This window comes from Leptonychotes weddellii, chromosome 6, assembly GCF_054177405.1.
Source record: "Leptonychotes weddellii isolate Sample4059 chromosome 6, ASM5417740v2, whole genome shotgun sequence".
Lineage (NCBI taxonomy): Eukaryota > Metazoa > Chordata > Mammalia > Carnivora > Phocidae > Leptonychotes > Leptonychotes weddellii.
This window is the reverse complement of record NC_138374.1, coordinates 71,389,962-71,408,186: the sequence shown is the minus strand read 5'-3', so window position 1 is coordinate 71,408,186 and position 18,225 is coordinate 71,389,962. Positions and strand designations below refer to the sequence as shown.

The 18,225-nt window shown below is 44.3% G+C and overlaps 1 protein-coding gene across 3 annotated transcripts in view; it reads right to left on the bottom strand.

The window, feature by feature from the left end:
* ASAH2 (N-acylsphingosine amidohydrolase 2) overlaps positions 1–18,225 on the bottom strand; it is a 92,375-nt gene that overhangs the window by 49,105 nt on the left and 25,045 nt on the right. For all 3 annotated transcript variants that reach the window (XM_081824399.1, XM_081824398.1, XM_081824400.1), the window contains 6 exons: positions 17,583–17,714; positions 14,059–14,246; positions 12,384–12,533; positions 5,189–5,365; positions 3,779–3,906; positions 2,547–2,624 (listed from right to left, as the gene is read on the bottom strand). In XM_081824399.1, the coding sequence (XP_081680525.1) occupies positions 2,547–2,624; positions 3,779–3,906; positions 5,189–5,365; positions 12,384–12,533; positions 14,059–14,246; positions 17,583–17,709 (848 nt within the window). In that variant the 5' untranslated portion in view covers positions 17,710–17,714. The remainder of the gene's footprint in view (positions 1–2,546; positions 2,625–3,778; positions 3,907–5,188; positions 5,366–12,383; positions 12,534–14,058; positions 14,247–17,582; positions 17,715–18,225) is intronic.

Here is an 18,225-nt window from a genome sequence, read left to right as displayed (position 1 = left end):
CTATAGTGCTAGCTCAGTTCATGACACAAATACTCTACAATATTGAATGAATAAATGAATGAATGAATGAGTGAATAATGACCTGTGGAGAGAAGATATTATATCCACATTAGAGAAATACGGAAATTGAGTCTCCAAGAGTTTAAGGGATTTGCTCAAGGAGCACAGGCATGGGGATTTGATTCTAAGGTATTTGATTCCTGATTTCATAGTCAGGAAATGCACCATTCCAAGGACTGGGGAGTCCTGCATGGCACATAATAGGTATCCAGTGCAGACTTGCAGAATGAAGAAATGAAAACAAAAATGAAAGTAGGAAAGAATCAATTGTGGACTTCAATATGATTTTCAGGGCAAAGAGAACAGTCTTGGCTGTGACATTGGACAGGTCATATCACCTCTCTAGGCCATAGCTGAGCTTTGAACTAGATGATACCCATGCTCTGCAAATCTGAGGTTCATACTCCTATCTTGGGATTCTAACAGCAGACACCTACATATGGTGGCTGAGTGACTTCTCTGCCCAGACTCGACTTTATGCTTTGGAACATTTTTAATGCATTCAAAGAGCAATTATCACTATGCAACAAGAGGCAATTGCAGGAGCAATTACATCAAGGATAACATATGGCAGCTACAAAAACAATAGATAGTTATTGCAGTGTCTTAAGCATAGCAGATGGAGGAGAGTTGTTATAACTTTGACAGCTGACCCTGGGACTTCTAGATATGTTATATAGTCATACGCACGGAAGCAAAGAACATCTGGCAAAAGGATAACATGTTTTAGCTTTCCATTGGCATTGTTAAATGATTCAGAAACTAATAAAAGGGAACCATGAATGGTCTCAGTCATCCAGCCAAGAGTTAAGCAGAAACGATAAGGAAAAAGGGTCCTTCTTCTCCCAACAAATGTGGAATTCTCTAACTAGTCATAGATAATATGCTTGTATCCTGATTGTCTCTGAACCAAATGTCCCACAAAGTGACTCACAATCTGGAATTAGCTCACCTTTTCAGGTTCATCCCTCACCCCTCTCCAACAATCACCCATACTCTGGCCTCACAGGTCACTGTGTTTTCATGACTCCATGAGAAATACCCTGGCTCCTTCAGATCCAGTTCAAACATCATTTTCTCTATGAAGCCTTCCACAATGCTTCCAAGCATCCCAAGCACCACCTCCTCCAAATCCCCACAGCATTTATATATGCCCAGGTGGTAGCATTGATGGCCATCTGATTTATGTTATGATTACTTGTCTGTCTGTCTCTGTCCCCTGCCCCAATCACCCCACTAGTTGGTAAGACCCTTCAAGATAGGGACCATGCCTTATTCATACCCCCAGCACAGACCTGCATGCCTAACATTTAGAAAAGTCTATTGAGTGAAACACCAGGGGGGCAACTAATCAGTAGATGAATTAATCATTAATGGATGAATGACTCCTATTATGTCAACCCATATAATAAAGTTTATTTTTCAGGGAATTTCTAGTGACCTCACTTGAAACCCAAAGAAGTAACTCCAATGTTAAGAAGGTCAAGCACTTTGATAAGCCAATAATGGCATTCTTTGCATGTATTACCTCATTTAATCTTGAAACAATCCTATGAGGTATTATTATTCCCAGTTTCAAATGGAATAGTTGAGGTGTAAGTAGGTAAGTTACTTTCCCTAGGCCTCAGGGTTAGTAAGTGGCAGGATAGGATTTGAACTCAAGTCCTAAGACCTACACCTAACACCGGAACACCTCAGCACCAGGCTGTCTCCCATCTAATTATAGTGCCAGTCCTGTTCATTGTCTTTCATGTTTTCATTCACCTCTTATTACTTTTAATTAATGTGAATTTTACTTCCATAGAAACTTTCACGTAAGGATTTCATAATTCTATCTGATAGGCCCCTACTGCCTTTACTAACACTTATTATCAACATTTTGAGGACTCACCTTATCCCTCAATTTTAAAGTAAGAAAATTGAGACATAGAGCAGTTAAGTAACTTGGTCAAAGTCACGTAACTCATCACGATGAGAACCTAGAGTGACCCCAACCCACACTTAACTGCAGTGCCCATGCGCCATCTTGAGCTTCCATTGGGCATCCTACATCACTTGGAAGTTCGCACATCAAGGCATCTGGCACCGTTACCCATCCAGTCAATTCCTGAATCAGTCCAATTGCAGGGACAAAATTCACACATGAATGCAAATGCCTTCTTTTTGAAGAAAACAAAATCCACATTTTCTTACATATAAAACGGAACTCAAATCCATGCCAAGCTGTAGTTTTGCCTCGTCTGCTTCCTTGAGGTGGCCTCAATTCTGCTTCCATCACTAGTTTTCCAGGTGAGGAAGTGGGTTCCGGGAGGCTGAGAACCTTGTCCCAGGGTCCATGGCTGGATCCCAAGTCTGGACTCTTAACTACTCAACAGATTCTCAGTACCTGCTGCCACTATTCTAGTCTCTTCTCCCATCACCCCCTCTTCAGGATTCAGGAAAGTTATCCAGACAGAATGAAAAACAAAACAAAGTAAACAGAGTACCTGAGAAGGCCCAGTTCAGCTCCATTCAAATCTTCCATTTTTAGGACGACCATTTCTTTGTCGGTATTTGAAGAATACCTAGTCAGCAAAACAAAGAAACTCAGTCACTTCTATGTCAGAGCCTGGCCCTCCTGTGTGACCAGCAGTAGAAGCTGACTCAAAAACCCAAACCAAAACACCCTTCCGTAAGCGAGGCGCCCTGACATGGTATATCGTCTTATAAACCACATCCGGGACCTCATTCCTCTGCAAATGCTGTCAGGGTCAGAGGCATCAGGCCAGCCGACTGGAGATGACATATACATCTCTATGTCATACGCACAATCTTCTATAACATATTCGTATTTCCTACAAAAAAGATTTGCCTTTGAAATTTCTACTTGTATTAAATTTTAATGGAATCTCTTAAAAATAGCAGGGAATATGCAAAATCAAAAACATTCATGACCTGCCGCATAAAGTGGTTCTTTCATGTCCTTTCAAGGGAAATCAGGTTGTTTTCTAAAAATCAACTCCTTTGGAATCTACTAAAAAATACAGAGACAAATGTAAAATGTCAAGTGGTCAAATTGAAACTGAGATACTCGTTTACTATGCCATACTAGTCAAGTGCTTCTCTTCTGTTGCAAACCTGGTTTGGTACTTAAACAAACAAACAAACAAAAAACAACAAAAACTATCTCCCTTAGTTGTTCCATTCAATTATGCTCATTTTATTTCTTGCTCTTCGTTCCAGTTTCTTTAAACTTTTATGTCCTTTCTCTTGCCACGTTCTCCCAGACAGAGATGATTTCTTCTGAATGACATAATAAAAAGAGCTATTCATTAATTTAACAAATACATGTGGTGCACATTTTTATCTCCACTTTACAGAAGAAGCTGAGAGCCAATAGATTACGAACAAGTGAATCACCAAAGGTCACCCGACTAGGAAGTGATCAAGCTAAGATATGACCAGAGTCGTGCCTGATTCCAAAGCTGAGAGTTCTTCCACCATTCGAACTCACCCCCGAAGCTGGCAAAGAGGCCAGACTTGTGTGCGGGATGGTGCGTGCTCCCACACTCACTTTGGACTTCTGCCACTCTTAAACTCTAAGCATGTTTTACATTTATCTTAGCTTTTAATACTCCTTCAGGATCCTGCCACGTTCCTCGAGGAACAGCTGTGTTCTTAGATTTTGTCGCCGATGGCTAAAGGAAACACATGATCTGATTCCGACAATCCCCCTCACCTGGCCCTCTCTGACTCAGGATTCTGAAGATAAGAAGAGGGGCTTCGGTTGATCTGGGCACCTTCCACAATTCCTTTGTTGATAAAGATTTTGCCTGGTTTCATGTTTTTGTGTGCCATCTCGATGCTCTGTGGGTTAACGAGAGAGAGCGCGAGCAAGTTGTGAATTTAGAAATCCTGGTGGGATACAGACTTAGTCGATATAAACAGAAGGGCTCTGTGGACAGTTTCCTTTGTCTCCAAGCTGCCCCTGCCAGGGGATGAGAGCTGGAGAACCGCGCGGCCAGGGTCACTCTCAGGGTGCACAGAGGGCCTCAGGGCTGAGACACTGAATTGCCATGAACTGGGAAACTCGCGCCGATGGGCACCTGACTGTCCTGGGGCCCCTGCGTCAGGCACCGTCCTCGGGTTCAGGCGGCCAAACTGGGAGTGACTCCCCCAACACTGGACCAGGATTTGTTAACATGTAGGGCATTCCCCCCTCCATACCCACTCCGTCCCCCCACCCTCTGAGGCAAAGTTTTTTGAACTTTTCTAACTCAAAACCACAATAAGCAATACATTCTTCATCACAACTTAATATGCATCGACGTCTGTCCTAAAACAAAAGTCCACAAGATGAACTACACCCTTACTATGTGTTTGGCAGCATGATATTCTCCAATCTGTTTTGTTTTAGTTCTGTTTTTTCAATGCGTATTGCAACCCAAGAGATTGATTTCACGCAGCCAGTCATAAATTGCCAGGCAGAGTCTGGAAAACATTGTTGCAAAGACATGTCTGCCTTTGCCGACTAGATCGCCGGGCTCGGGAGTGGCTTCATGAGAAAAAGCAGAGAGACACTACATCTTGAAGGCAAAGGCATGAAGAGAACATCAGAAAGGATCCCGTGGGAGTAAATAATAAGCTGAGAGATGAGAAGAGAGGAATAAGAGGCACCCAAGCCAGGGACGGGAGGGGGGCTTGGGGTTCTAGAAGGAGCTCTGTGCTGTCTGCAGCTACCATTGAGGACATGAGCAATGAGGGTCTGTGTAGAAACAGGATCCTCTGTCATGCTATTTGGGAAATAGGAGGCAAGATTGCAATTATTTGTAATTACTTTTGTTTCCTTGATGGGTTCCTTTTCTAGTGACTTAGCGCAGAGAACAGACCATGTGGGGCCCTCTCGGTTATAAAGGTTATAAGTGTCCCTTTAGACAACTGCATGAGGCTTCCTGCAGAGAACTGTCCTCTCTCCATCAGTCAGTGCCTCAGAGACCAGAAGCTACATGGGAGTCAGGAACGGAGGCGAGGAAGGAGCGAAGATGCTCGGACTGAGATCCTAGAAGGACTCTCTCCATATCACAGCAAACCGATCCTAAACACTTGTAGGCGAGGGAAAGAACAGCTCCATCTGGGGCTCTGTGCCTACCTTCACGATGCCAGTGACCATGTATTCAAAAGTTCGATTGCTAAACCCTTCACTGGCGATGACAAACATGGTATACTGGAAAAATCCCGCTGGTCCCGAGTGAGTGTGAGTGCCGCTCAGGATGATGTTGTCTCTTCTGTACAGGGAACCATATTTACTCTGCAGTCTGTTCAGGACCTTCAGGAGAAAAGAAAAAAAAAGTTAGAACTAAAAAGGATAACAGAGCAACTCACTATGGAAAAGGCTCGGGTGAGGCTAATCGCTGATCGTATCAATGACGCCCTTCACTCTATGCTTGAGGGTGTCGTCATAGTAACAACATCAACACCAACAGTCCCCACCAAGGCTAACATTTTGTGGATCCTTGCTAGGTCCGAGCACAGGGTTAGGTATTACATGCCTTATGTTATTTTAAAATCTTTATAACAACTCCAAGAGGTAGGTATTTTTAATCTTCTAGCTGAGAACACTGAAGCATGCAGAAGATAAAGAATGCGCCCACTGATCTAATAAATAGCAGAGCCAAACCCAGATCCGTGTCTCCATAGAATGAGTACGCTTTCCGATTCATTATCCCACACGGAGTATTAGCGCCCGGGCACTGATTTAAGCACTAGGAATATGTGAGGTTCCTACTCTGATGAAGCTTTTATTCTAATGGGGGAGAAATAAGCAAACAAATGAGTGCGTAATGTTATATTATATCATGCAGTGGTGAACGCTATGAAGAAAAATGTTTCTGGGTAGGGAAAAAGAGAGTGATGGGTGTCAGGGAGGAAAACACCTTCTCAAAGATGTTCCCTTTCATCAGAGGCTTAAAATGAAGAGCCCAAGCTGGTCATGCAATATACGGGGAAAGGCATCCCAGGGGAAGTGAACAGAATGTGTAAAGGTCTCTTTATTTCCTCGCAGCCCAGAATGAAGAACTTGACATTGCCTGACACATAGCATCACACTTACTGGTCTGGGGGAAGCCAGCTGCCGTGACCTCAGGACACCCCGGCAGCCCTGTGGGGATGCCCGTGTGGAAACGAGCACAGTGGATGAGCCACCTCAGGCGTCGCAGACCCTTTACCTCGGGCAAGCCTTCCAACCAGCCAGCACATGATTCCAGCCTCACGGCACAGCAGGGTGTCTCACCTCAGTCCGAATCACCCAGCCCGCCCCCCTGGGATCCCCGAGCCTCAGAAAGGACAGGCCGAGCTTTGCTTTAAGCCCCTGAGTTTTCCAGATGACTTGTTGTGGAGCAAGAGATCACACACACACACACACACAGAGACCCGGGGAGTGTTCACTGTCCATGTCACAGTCCGTGAACATCTCATCATGCATGATACCTGTGCTCATGGGGCACAGACACGTCGAGAAAACGACAGGGAGAAATGCCCAATGGTGCCGAGCACCAGTTTCTGATTCTGCTTTAATCAGCTTCAATCTGAAAGTTGGTATTATCGTAGCTTCCTTGGGAAAGATGGTTTGGCTTTTTTTATGCCAAAAATCATTAAAATGGGGCGCCTGGGTGGCTCAGTCGTTAAGCGACTGCCTTCGGCTCAGGTCATGATCCTGGAGTCCCGGGATCGAGTCCCACATCGGGCTCCCTGCTTGGCGGGGAGTCTGCTTCTCCCTCTGACCCTCCTCCCTCTCGTGCTCTCTGTCTCTCATTCTCTCTCTCGCAAATAAATAAATAAAATCTTAAAAAAAAATCATTAAAATGATCTCACGGGGTGACTCTTGGTTTCAGCTCAGGTCATGATCTCAGGGTCCTGGGATCGAGCCCTGTGTCTGGCTCCAAGTTCAGCAGGGAGCCTGCTTGAAGATAATCTGCTGGCTCGCTCTCTCTCAAATAAATAAATAAATCTTAAAAAAAAAAAAAAAGTGTCAAACACAGAGCAACCTTCCTTAATGAAGGATACTATCACCGGGCACAATGATGAAAGCTCATTTATGGCAGGGATGGCGAATACCGCTTACTCACGTACCTAGTCCTACTTATTGGTAGTTGCTCTCAGATGCAGGGTGTTGAGAAGGATTCTGAATCTAAACCTGGGCTTAGCAAAAGAGAGGGCCTTTTTTGATTAGCAACACTGTCTACCTTGAGTATACCACAGGCAGCAGTATGCGGATAAACTGTCATGCACACGGAAACCAAAGCCCCCAGTTTGAATTCCTTGCCAGTCTCTGGGGTGTAAATACTCCCACCACAGTCAATTTCAAGCTACCAAAATCTAACAAGGAGCTCACAAAGCTCCTGAACATTTAACAATCAGCCCTCATGAGCTGGTCCAAGCCAGTTCCAACACACCCGTGATACATAAGGGAGTAGCAGGAACTTACATACCACATGCCCGACACGCAATAATACATCCATTTCAACCTCTTCTATTTTAGGTGAAGAGCTACACCACCCTCATCTACTCATGTGGCCATTGAATGGGGAAGACGCTTACAAACCATTTTGCCTTGTTAACCAATCCATGCCCCAAACATGATTGCTAGGTTACCATGTCTGTTTACACAATCCTTTGATGCCAGGCAAATGTGGAAAGGAAATAGGACATGACCAGACTAACACCCTCTGACCAAGTAGCCCACATTCTCCATCCCAAGAAGTTTCCATGTTGCTTCTGTGTGACCTAACTCCAGCCCACATGTTTCATCACTCTTATATGTTCTTCCACACAGTGACGACAACAGTCGTGAGGAAGATGCCTCTGTAAGGAGCAGGTAGAATGATCACTGAAGGGATACCACAAAACTCAACTCAAAGCTCTGTCAAAAGCTAATGTTCTCACAGTTCTGTCACCAAGACAAGAAGGTAGTGGGAAAAAAAAGAACTTCCGGTCAACTTTAGAGGTCCCCTGGCCCTACCCCCATTTTTATTCCCAGAGAACTATAATGTTAGGATTTTAGAATTCAGTGTACTTCTTTGGGTTTACTCAAGAATCAAGTCCTCAAATAGATGTGAATTACGGCTCTCACATTTTGTATCCTAACTACAGATGTTGTATCCTAAACTACGATATTGTATCCTAACAGATATTGTATTCTAAACTACACTCTCCAACGTGAAGTCCGACACATGGGACTTCAAGAAGGAAAGAAAAACTCAGTCATCTAAGGACAATGCCTGCGACTAGCCATTATAATTAGCGTGTTCCCTACGTCATGAGAGGAGAGTGTTTGAACAGAGTGAAGAAGCTGAATGTCTAGTGAACAGAGCTGAATGTCTACAGCTCACCCCTCTGTGTTCCATATCCTATTACTGATGCACCTGAGAACCTGCCATGGAAAGAGCTGGAAAGCCACTCTGTTCTCCTGTCCTGCCTCACTGCTCAGAGATCTTCCCGAACCTTCACTCCATGCTGGAAGTTTCATCAATCCTTAAAGCTTAGACTGAGAAGCTGCCTAAAACCAGGTGTTCTAAAAAAGCATAAGAGCGCCTGTTTAGCTACATTTATTTTTCACACCTTCTCTTGGATTAACCTGGGATAGGGAAGTGGGTTCATTTAAAGGCCTTCCCGCTGGGTCTCAGATCGCATGGGGAAGTAAAAATAGGAAGAGATGGAGAAATAGTGGACTGTTGACTTCACAGCCTCTGCAGCCCAACACATTAATCCTGTCTCCCCTCCACACTCCACCCCCAAAGTTCACCTTTGACTCTCCCATTTCTTCTCATGACCCCACCATTTCCCCCATCAGAAGCATGGCCGATGCTCCGGGAGAGTAGTAAGCGTAGTGAGCGTAGGTGCCGGGACCCAGATGCCTGTGTGTGCACCCAGCCCAGGCGCTTCCTGGCTGGCTAGCCGTGTGCAAGTTACTCAATCCCCTGCAACTCGCTTTCCCAACCCGTCAAATGACATAATAATAGCACCTTCCTCCTTCAGTTGTTTGGAGGATTAAATCCATTAATATAGATGAAGCAATTAGTGTGTGACTCAACGTGGGAACTATGCAAGCGTTAGCTTTTATTTCTATTCATTCCCAAATCTCATTAGCATTTAATGTGACCTCCTACTACCATGTAGTCTCGCTGCCACCCCACTGCTTTAAAACCTTTGTGCCAGGCTCACGTGGCATAGGAGAAATTTCCAGGCAAAGTTGAAATCCTTCCTGCCACCCTAGTTTCCCTTTCTAGTTCATTCAGCCTTCCAACGCATTGTAAAACCTCCATGTATTAAATCTCCTCTGTTTGAAATACCGGGTGTGAGTACTGTTTTCCCAACCGGACCCTCACCGCTAGGGTCTTGACATTAATTTAACAAAGCTGCCAATGTGAGTCCTCACCTCCAGTCTCAGTTTGCATCAAACATCACTGATTAATCATCCTAAAGCAAAATTGGCTTTGTATTACTCCTCCACTCAAAGGTTTTCAAAGAATCCCCATCACTTACAGAAGTAAAAATAAACTGGCATCCCAGGCCCTCTACAATTATGACTAACATACCTTCCAGGTGTATTCCCAATTACAGGCCCATGTGTGTCCTAATAGCAAGAATCCCTGTCCCTTCAAAGGACAGTCTACATTCCTCCCTTGTGTCTCTCTGTGGTCACACCACCTCCTCCGTTTGATAGCTCTCTCTCCCCATGTTAACCATTTAAAATTCTTCCCATTCAGATAAAGAGGATGTGGTGTGTATATATATATATATATATATATATATATACATATAATATAAATATGTAATATTCTATTATACATGTATATAATACACCATTACATGTGTGTATATATACATATGCATATGTATATATGTATATATATATATACACCATATATTCCATTATATTTATAATATCCCATTACACATATATAATGGAATATTACCCAGCCGTAAGAAAATGCAATCTTGCCATCTGCAACAACATGGATGGATCTAGAGAGTATAATACTCAGTGAAATAAGTCAGTCAGAGAAAGACGGATACCATATGATCTCATCCATAGGTGGAATCTAAGAAACGAAACAAATGAACACAGAGAAGAAAAGAGACAAACCAAAAAAACAGACTCCTAACTATAGACACCAAACAGAGGGTCACCAGAGGGGGAGGGGCGAAACAGGTGAAGGGGATGAAGAGCACACTCATCATGATGAGCACCAAGTCATGGAGAGAATTGCTGAATCAGTGTATGTTAGTCCTGATGATAATATAAGTGTACTGTTAACTATGCTGAGATTAAAAGAAAATAAGCTTCTGCCCATTGGAATGTCACACCCACTATGAAATTATTCCCGACTTTGCAGTCCCCTTGTGGTGGTGGTTTTAAACCACTGTGTGCCCACAGGTTCCTCACTAACCCTCCCTTTCAGAGGGCATGCTTTGCTTTCCCATCCCTGGGTGTGAACTGGACTTGGTGACTCGATTCCAATAGACAAAATGGGCTAGAAGTGCAACTTCTGAGCTGGGTTAGGAGAGGCACCATGGCTTCTCCCCTGCTCTTTCTCTTGGTCACTCACTCTGGGGAGAGCAGCTGTTTGGGGCCATGAAGGACAGTGACCATTAAATGTCCACTATTCAGGAAAGTGGGGAATGGAGGCCTTCTGTCAGCACCATGCAGGTGAATCATCTTGGAAGTGGATTAATCAAGTCTTCCAATGATGGCAGCCTCTGCCAACAGCTTGATTTCAAGACACCCTAAGCTGGAACCACCCGGCTAAGCCAGTCCTGATTTCCTGACCAACAGAATGTGAGATGATGTTTCCTGTTTTACGCCACTGTATTCTGGGGCTATTTGTTACTCGGTAATAGATAACTAACACACCACCGTACTTTACTCCAGTGAATTATAGTTACTGTGTTTTTCTATTACAGCCCTTCCTCCTCTCCCCAGCTGGGTAGTGAGCTCATAGGAAATGTGGATTACGACTCACTTGGTTATGTGCCCCACGAAGTGACCAGCAAAGTACCATGCAAAAAGTAGGTGGTCAATGCATTTTTCGCTCCACGGTAATAGAATCATGTCATTTTTAAGAATGTGGGCTCTGGTATCAGGCATACATGTGTTCAGGACCCAGCTCTACCATTTGCTAACTGTGTGAATTTGGGAAAGTTCCTCACCTTTTCTAAGACTCCATTACTTTATCCATCAAATGGGGATAACAACAGACCCACCTCATAGTTTTGTTGTAAGTGTAGGAGTGGGGAGAACATGTAATCCCTTGCTCCTTCGGTGTCCAGAGATGGGGGAGGCTTCCACTCCCCTCTTGGGAAGTGACATTGGAAAAATGTTTCGAGGCCCCCTTGTCATCCCTGTCACTAGCCACTTCACACCACAGGAAGAACAGTGTTTAATAGAGGCTGATAGAACATGACACTGAATAGTGGACATTTAATGGTCTCTGTCCTGGGTGCTCCAGACTTTCTGTTTCCTCACCTTCATTAATATGTGAGCAGACATTAAAAGAGTACATTCTCTTTCTGTGACCTGATCCCATGCAGAAAATACAACTCAGTCATGCCCAAGAAACTGGCTTAGAAAGACAGACCTGGAAGGCCATGCTCATCACCCTATTTCTCCCTCTCTCTCTGTGCATCTTACTGCTGCCTGCCCAGGACACAAGGGCTCCCTTCTGCTAAACCCAACCTTCCCCACAGAGGGGGTAACATGGTCTCAATTCGGGGAAAATCACAGAAGAGCCCGCCATAGCCTACAATAGAGCTTAAAGAGTAAATAACATTGTATTCTTTTTAAATTTTATTATGGAAATTTTCAAACACATACAAAAATAATCAGAATAGTATAATGAGACCCCCATCTCCCCCTCAACCCAACTTCAGCCATTTACGGCTGACCTCATTTCGATGTTGTGTTTTACTTCTCATCTGGCTCCTTGCATCTCAACTGTCTAAAAACTTGAGGGATTAGTAAGTAATTGGAGCTCTCAGACTTCTAACAAGGAGGATTAAATAAGAGAATGGATGTGAAGGTTGCCTCAAACATAATAAGCTTGCAAAACACATTAACAGTAACAATGACAATGAGCCATCAGCAGAACTGAGAGCAAGTTTGATCAAGATGACCAAGACTGGAATTGCTTGCTAGCCAATTATGTGAAGGCTTGTCAAGAGCTTATAATATGGAGGGCAGTAGAAACTCACTGGATGGGAAGCCAGGAGGGCTTAGTTACTGTCACATTCACTCCCAGACCTTTTCTTTTAAATCATGTCATTTCATTGTCACCTCAGCCACCTACCTCAAGCCTGAGTCGTTGGGATACCATGCCTATGTCAGTGCTGACAAACACCACTCGATTTGACCCATCGGGCTCCGCCATGATGAAAGCACGGCTGTACAGCCTCGTGAGAATGCCCCGTGCATTCTGGCCAGGCTTACCGTAGCCCATCTAGGGAGGAAGAGAGAGAGAGTCAGAGCCCGTCTGCCTCACTCCCCTGCCACCAGAACTGGATACAACCACACAAGAAGAGACCACTTAGGAAAGGCGAGGTAAAACACAATCCACAGGACACTGTGGCTCTGTGTGGGATAATAGTATGTGTTTTCAAGAAGCAAGCCAACATCAGGAAAGAGACTTTACTCTTCTGTGTGGAAAAATGCAGAGTAGCTCTCAGTTTGGCAGGAGCCATTCACAGGCCTATGGGCAAGGAAGGGGTTGGCTTGGCTCCGGAATTTTGTTACCATGTCACAGACCTTCCAGGGGTTTCTGCTCTTTTCTCCTGCCCGAGGTGCTACTGAAGGAAATACTTCCCCTACCATTACCCCACATTCCCAGAACATCCTAAATACTGAAGGCTCCCTCCCTTTGGTTGTTTGGTGTGTAATGTTCTTTCTTTTTCTGAAGAAAATGAAAACTAATGATGTACTTTATGGTGACTAACATAACATAACAAAACAACAAAACAAAATAGAATAAAATAAAATAAAATAAAAAAAGAAAATGGTTTCTTTATGATTCAGTAGTCTCTACTGAGGGCACCTCATGCTGGCTTTTACCTTGTTGACTGTCCCTCAGCTAAGTCAGGCCAAATGTACCTATCACAATCCCCCTTGTCACCTTGTCATAAAGCCTACCCATGAAGTCTTCAGAATGCCCCTTCTACTGCTTGCTTTACCCCTCATAGGAGTGTTCACTTAGGGTTCGCTTTCCAGAGCTACTTCTCAGAACAGACAGTAGGGAATAACTCCTAGACTCTAAAGATTATTTGGTAGGAAGGAGAAAATCTCATCAAACAACCTCACGTTCTAGCTTCCTAGAGAAGAGTGGATATGAATGAATACATCCACCATCACAACCAAGAAGTTGCATGCCCACATCTAATAGGCCACACCGGACCCACAGAAGCCTTTTCCTTGGCTTACACAGCGTTGGCCCAGGCTAGGTTTCCAGTTTTAACTAGAGTTGCCTATATTTTCCAACTGAGAGATTTAGAGCCTCAGGTCTCTGATCCAGAGATTTTCCAGCTTCTCTTGAAAAAACTTTAAGATAGGGCAACCCTACATGGCAATAATAGCTAAAGCCATGCACTTTCCAGTTATACCTCCCACTTCCCACTGTCCCCCAAACTGAGGATTCACTAGACACTTATCAGCTTACACTGGCCTGCTTCCATCATTTATGGTACCCTGTTGTCTGTGAGTTTGCCAGGCCTGCCACTTCCATTCATAAAAAATGGCCAATTGGCTTTACATAGGAGTTGCAGTTGAACACATGGTCCCTCTTTATAGTACAATAATCATAGTGTTAGACAGCAGTGAAATCAATGACAAAGTGAGAAAAAGAAGAAGAAGAAGAAGAAGGAGGAGGAGGAGAAGGAGAAAATGATGATGATGTAATAGTCAGGAATAAGTGTAGGATGCGAGTAATAACAATACTTGCTTCATTCTCTCCAAGGAGCCCATGATTTACCTACCAAGTTGATATCTGCTACTTGTCCTGTGCAGTCAGCTCGCCCAACACCAATACGGTAGCCACTAAAGTTCTGAAAGAGAGGAGGCTCTGGGGTGCTAATCACAGGAGGTGCCTGGGTGGTTGTAGAGCCACTGGTGATTGTCGAGCCTTGACTGGCTGTGGAGCTCTGGGTGGACGGAAAACTGGAATCTAAAAACAGAATAAAATATTTAAGGAACAACATTTCAGTCCACTTATTTGTTGGCATCAATTAGAACACACAGGTTCAGGTTCCTAAGAAAAAATCTTTATATATTCTCTTATATTTAAAATATATGGTAAAGGGGCACCTGGGTGGCTAAGTTGGTTGAGCGTCTGCCTTCGGCTCAGGTCATGATCCCAGGGTCCTGGGATGGAGTCCGACATCATGTTTCCAGCTCAGTAGGGAATCTGCTTCTCCCTCTCCCTCTGCCCCTACCCCCACCCTGCTCATGCTCGCTCTCAAATAAATAAATAAAAATTTTTTTAATTAAATAAATAAATAAAATATATGGTAAGAAACATCTCAGGAACTTGTTGAATATAATAATCCTAAGGAGGATCTTTCTCTTGACTTAGAGATATTTCCACCTAATATTCAAGGTCTGCGTTAAACGTCCTTCAACTTCTCATCACAAGCCATTCCTTGTCAAACTCATGACCCTGAACTCACTCCCCCTGCATGTCTCCTCTAGCCAAACAAGCCAGGTTCCAGGTTTCCTGGCACACAGCCTACTAAATCTAGCCTCCAGGGATTTGTCTCCACCCTTCTCTCCATCCAGAGACCTTATTGCTCTCTGGTCCACCAACCAAGCTCCACAACTCCCTTCTGAGTTGGTTCATTTCCATCACACTCAGCGGCAGCTCAACCCTCACATCCAGGGATGCCACCCCCACTGTGTCTACACTGCCCCCTCTTCCCCAACCTTCTCAAATCTTTTATTCAGGATGCAAACTAGATCACTGTATGCTCTACATAGTTCCACCTTATTTTGCTCATATCACCATCTGCGTATGTGCGTGTACACACACATGTCCTATGTGATCACACACACACACACACACACACACAAGTATGAAGGGAGGCAGAATGGCATAGAGTCTACACGAGCAGGTACCAGAACCAAACAGCCTGGGTTTGAAAACTGACTCTACCCCCTACTAGCTGAACAAACCACTTACCCTGTTCTACCCCGATTATTCCCATCTATACAATGGAGGTAATAGTACTCTACTCCCTAGGGTTGTTTTGAACAATAAATATGTTCATACATATTAAAAATTTAGAATAATTGTCGGCATATAGCTTTGGTTCTATTTACATATTGAGATATCCTATATATGCTTGTTATTTGTTTGTTTGTTTCCACCCCAGACAACAGCCAGGGTTGCCCAGGTGACAGATGTCACTGTCACAGGTATTAGTGCTCAGACAGTACTTAGTCAAGAGATTGGCTGCTGACTCCCCTGGGATCCTAGAATTTGGGGGCCAAAGAAAAGCTAGAGATCACCTAGACTGATCTCGTCAGTTTTATATATAAGAAAACTGAAACCCAGAGAAGTGATGTAACCACAATTTCGGGGACAACACGAGATGAACCAGGTGCATAGCCCAGATCCTCTGACTCAGAATCTGATGCTCTTTCATTCATATTCGACGTGTCATTAGAATCCATATTTTCTCGGGCGCCTGGGTGGCTCAGTTGGTTGGGCGACTGCCTTCGGCTCAGGTCATGATCCTGGAGTCCCGGGATCGAGTCCCGCATCGGGCTCCCTGCTCAGCGGGGGGTCTGCTTCTCCCTCTGACCCTCTTCCCTCTCGTGCTCTCTGTCTCTCATTCTCTCTCTCAAATAAATAAATAAAATCTTAAAAAAAAAAAAAAAAAAGAATCCATATTTTCTCAACCGTAAGCCTCCATTTTCTATAAGACATCAATTATTGCCAGGAAGGAGGCAGGCTCTTTTACCTTATTTTTTTATTTTATTTTATTTTTTTAAAGATTTTATTTATTTATTTGACAGAGAGAGAGATAGTGAGAGCAGGAACACAAGCAGGGGGAGTGGGAGAGCGAGAAGCAGGCTTCCCGCCGAGCAGGGAGCCCGATGCGGGACTCGATCCCAGGACCCCGGGACCATGACCCGAGCTGAAGGCAGACGCCCAACGACTGAGCCACCCAGGCGCCCCTCTTTTACCTTATTGATACCCACGTAGGAATGGGGTGCCAACTAAAGCCAAACCAGGTCCAATGGCCAAGGGTGATTTCTTTAGGACCTCAGAGTCGCAGGTTCTATATCCGGAAAATGGTACTAAAACTAGCACCTACCTTTATAGAAGCTTTATGAGAATTAAGAGGGAAAAGTATGTAGACCCTTGACCATAGCACTTGACACAAAGCAACCTCTCAACAAACAGCAACTCCTACTATGAGAATAGTTACCGTAACTGTTGATCACCTCCCTGAGTCTCAGCCTCTGGATTCTCTAACTTTAAGAGCTAAAACTAAGGACGTCCTATGGATCCTTTCCTTTCTAGCAGTCCATGCCCCTGCTCTGCACACTGCTGGCACAGAGGATCTCTGTCCCTCTTGAGGGAATTCAAAGCGCAGGGTCATGGTAGAGAATACATTGGAAAGAAGAGGCCCACAAGAGAGAAAACTGAGGTGAAAAAAATCGGGCTCCTTCTCTGTTTCATCTAAAGCCAGCCCTCTCTTTACTTCAGTCAAAGCCTTCAACCCCCACCTGTCTTCTCTACTTGTTTACCAGTATATGACCCACCACCAAAGTAGGGCTCCATCAAAGACCCAGGGGGCCAGTATTGCCTGTAATGTAGCCTACATTGTTTTCCAAGACTAAATTTATTCCCAACATTAAAAAAAATATCAGGAGATGCCTAAATCATCCATTCCAGCTTCTCTTGAAAACCCTGGAGATCTGCGTCCATGTGACACCATGACAACCCACACCCCTCAAGAGGGGCTGTGGACCCTGCTCCCCCCACCCAGACCACCTCCCCACTCCACCTCATTTACAGAACTTGAGTGGCCCTCTTAAGAATCTGAGTTCAATGCCCCCTTCTCTAAAGCTTTCCACAGACTAATTGATATTCAGTGGGTCTTTCATTCTCCTTTTGTCCCCAAGGGAAGATGATGCCTGAGAAAAGGCAAAGAGAAAGAGAGGAGACTTGGGGCAAATGTTCACATTACTTGGCCTTGAAGAATTCTGAACTGGCCTTAGGTCAGTGGAAAAGTGAAAGATGAATAAGCGCATGTCAGAATGCCTGTCAACCAGCTATTTGTGGGCAAAGGTAAGCTTGATAAAAATTGCTATCGATGCAGAAAGGGCAATTAATGTAAAGGTTAGATGGCCATCCCAGGCAGCTTAAGTATACATTCAACTGTGCTGTTATCGGCATTATCAGCAGACACTGTTCTTTGCCTTGGCGTCCCCGGTGATCAAGAAATTTCCCACAGGCTAGGAAGAGCATCCAAGAGGGCCCCTGACGACTTGCCTTTGTGATTTTCAATGGTCCCACTGGTGATAAACAGGAGGCTGAGAAGGGCTACCGTGACAGCGGTCATCAATACTAGGATGAAGATCAGGAATATCTCTAACGTGGAGAAGGTGCGTTTGGCCATCTCTCCTGAGGAAAAGCAGAAATGGAAGAGGTGGAAGAAGACAGAATCGCAAATTAAAACATATATGCTTTGAGCTGCCCAAGCCTAAGGTGTCTTAGTTCTTCCATACGAATAGACTATACCAGGGACAGCAAGTACAGAGCATACCTGCCACTGCTTCCCTATCCCAAGCCGTGGCAGACAAGACCAATCAATTACAGCACTCTTTGGTGAGCTCACATGTGGTTTCCAAACCCTTCTTGGTACAGTGCTCATTCTAAAAGCCACCACCCATCATTTGGCATTAGCAAGGAAGCCAAAATCTATTTGTATTCCTTGGCTGCATCATACTGCTTTCATTTATGGTGATGATGTTATCTGTACACAGGTCGAGGTTGGAGCACTTCTGTCAATAGGGATGATTGTGCTTGGTTAAGGCTGTCCTCTATGGCCATGGCCTAAGGAAAACTACCTTGTCTACAAGGAAGTGCAACACACAATTTTGGCCTTTAAACTCCATTTGCTAACCTCCAGTTA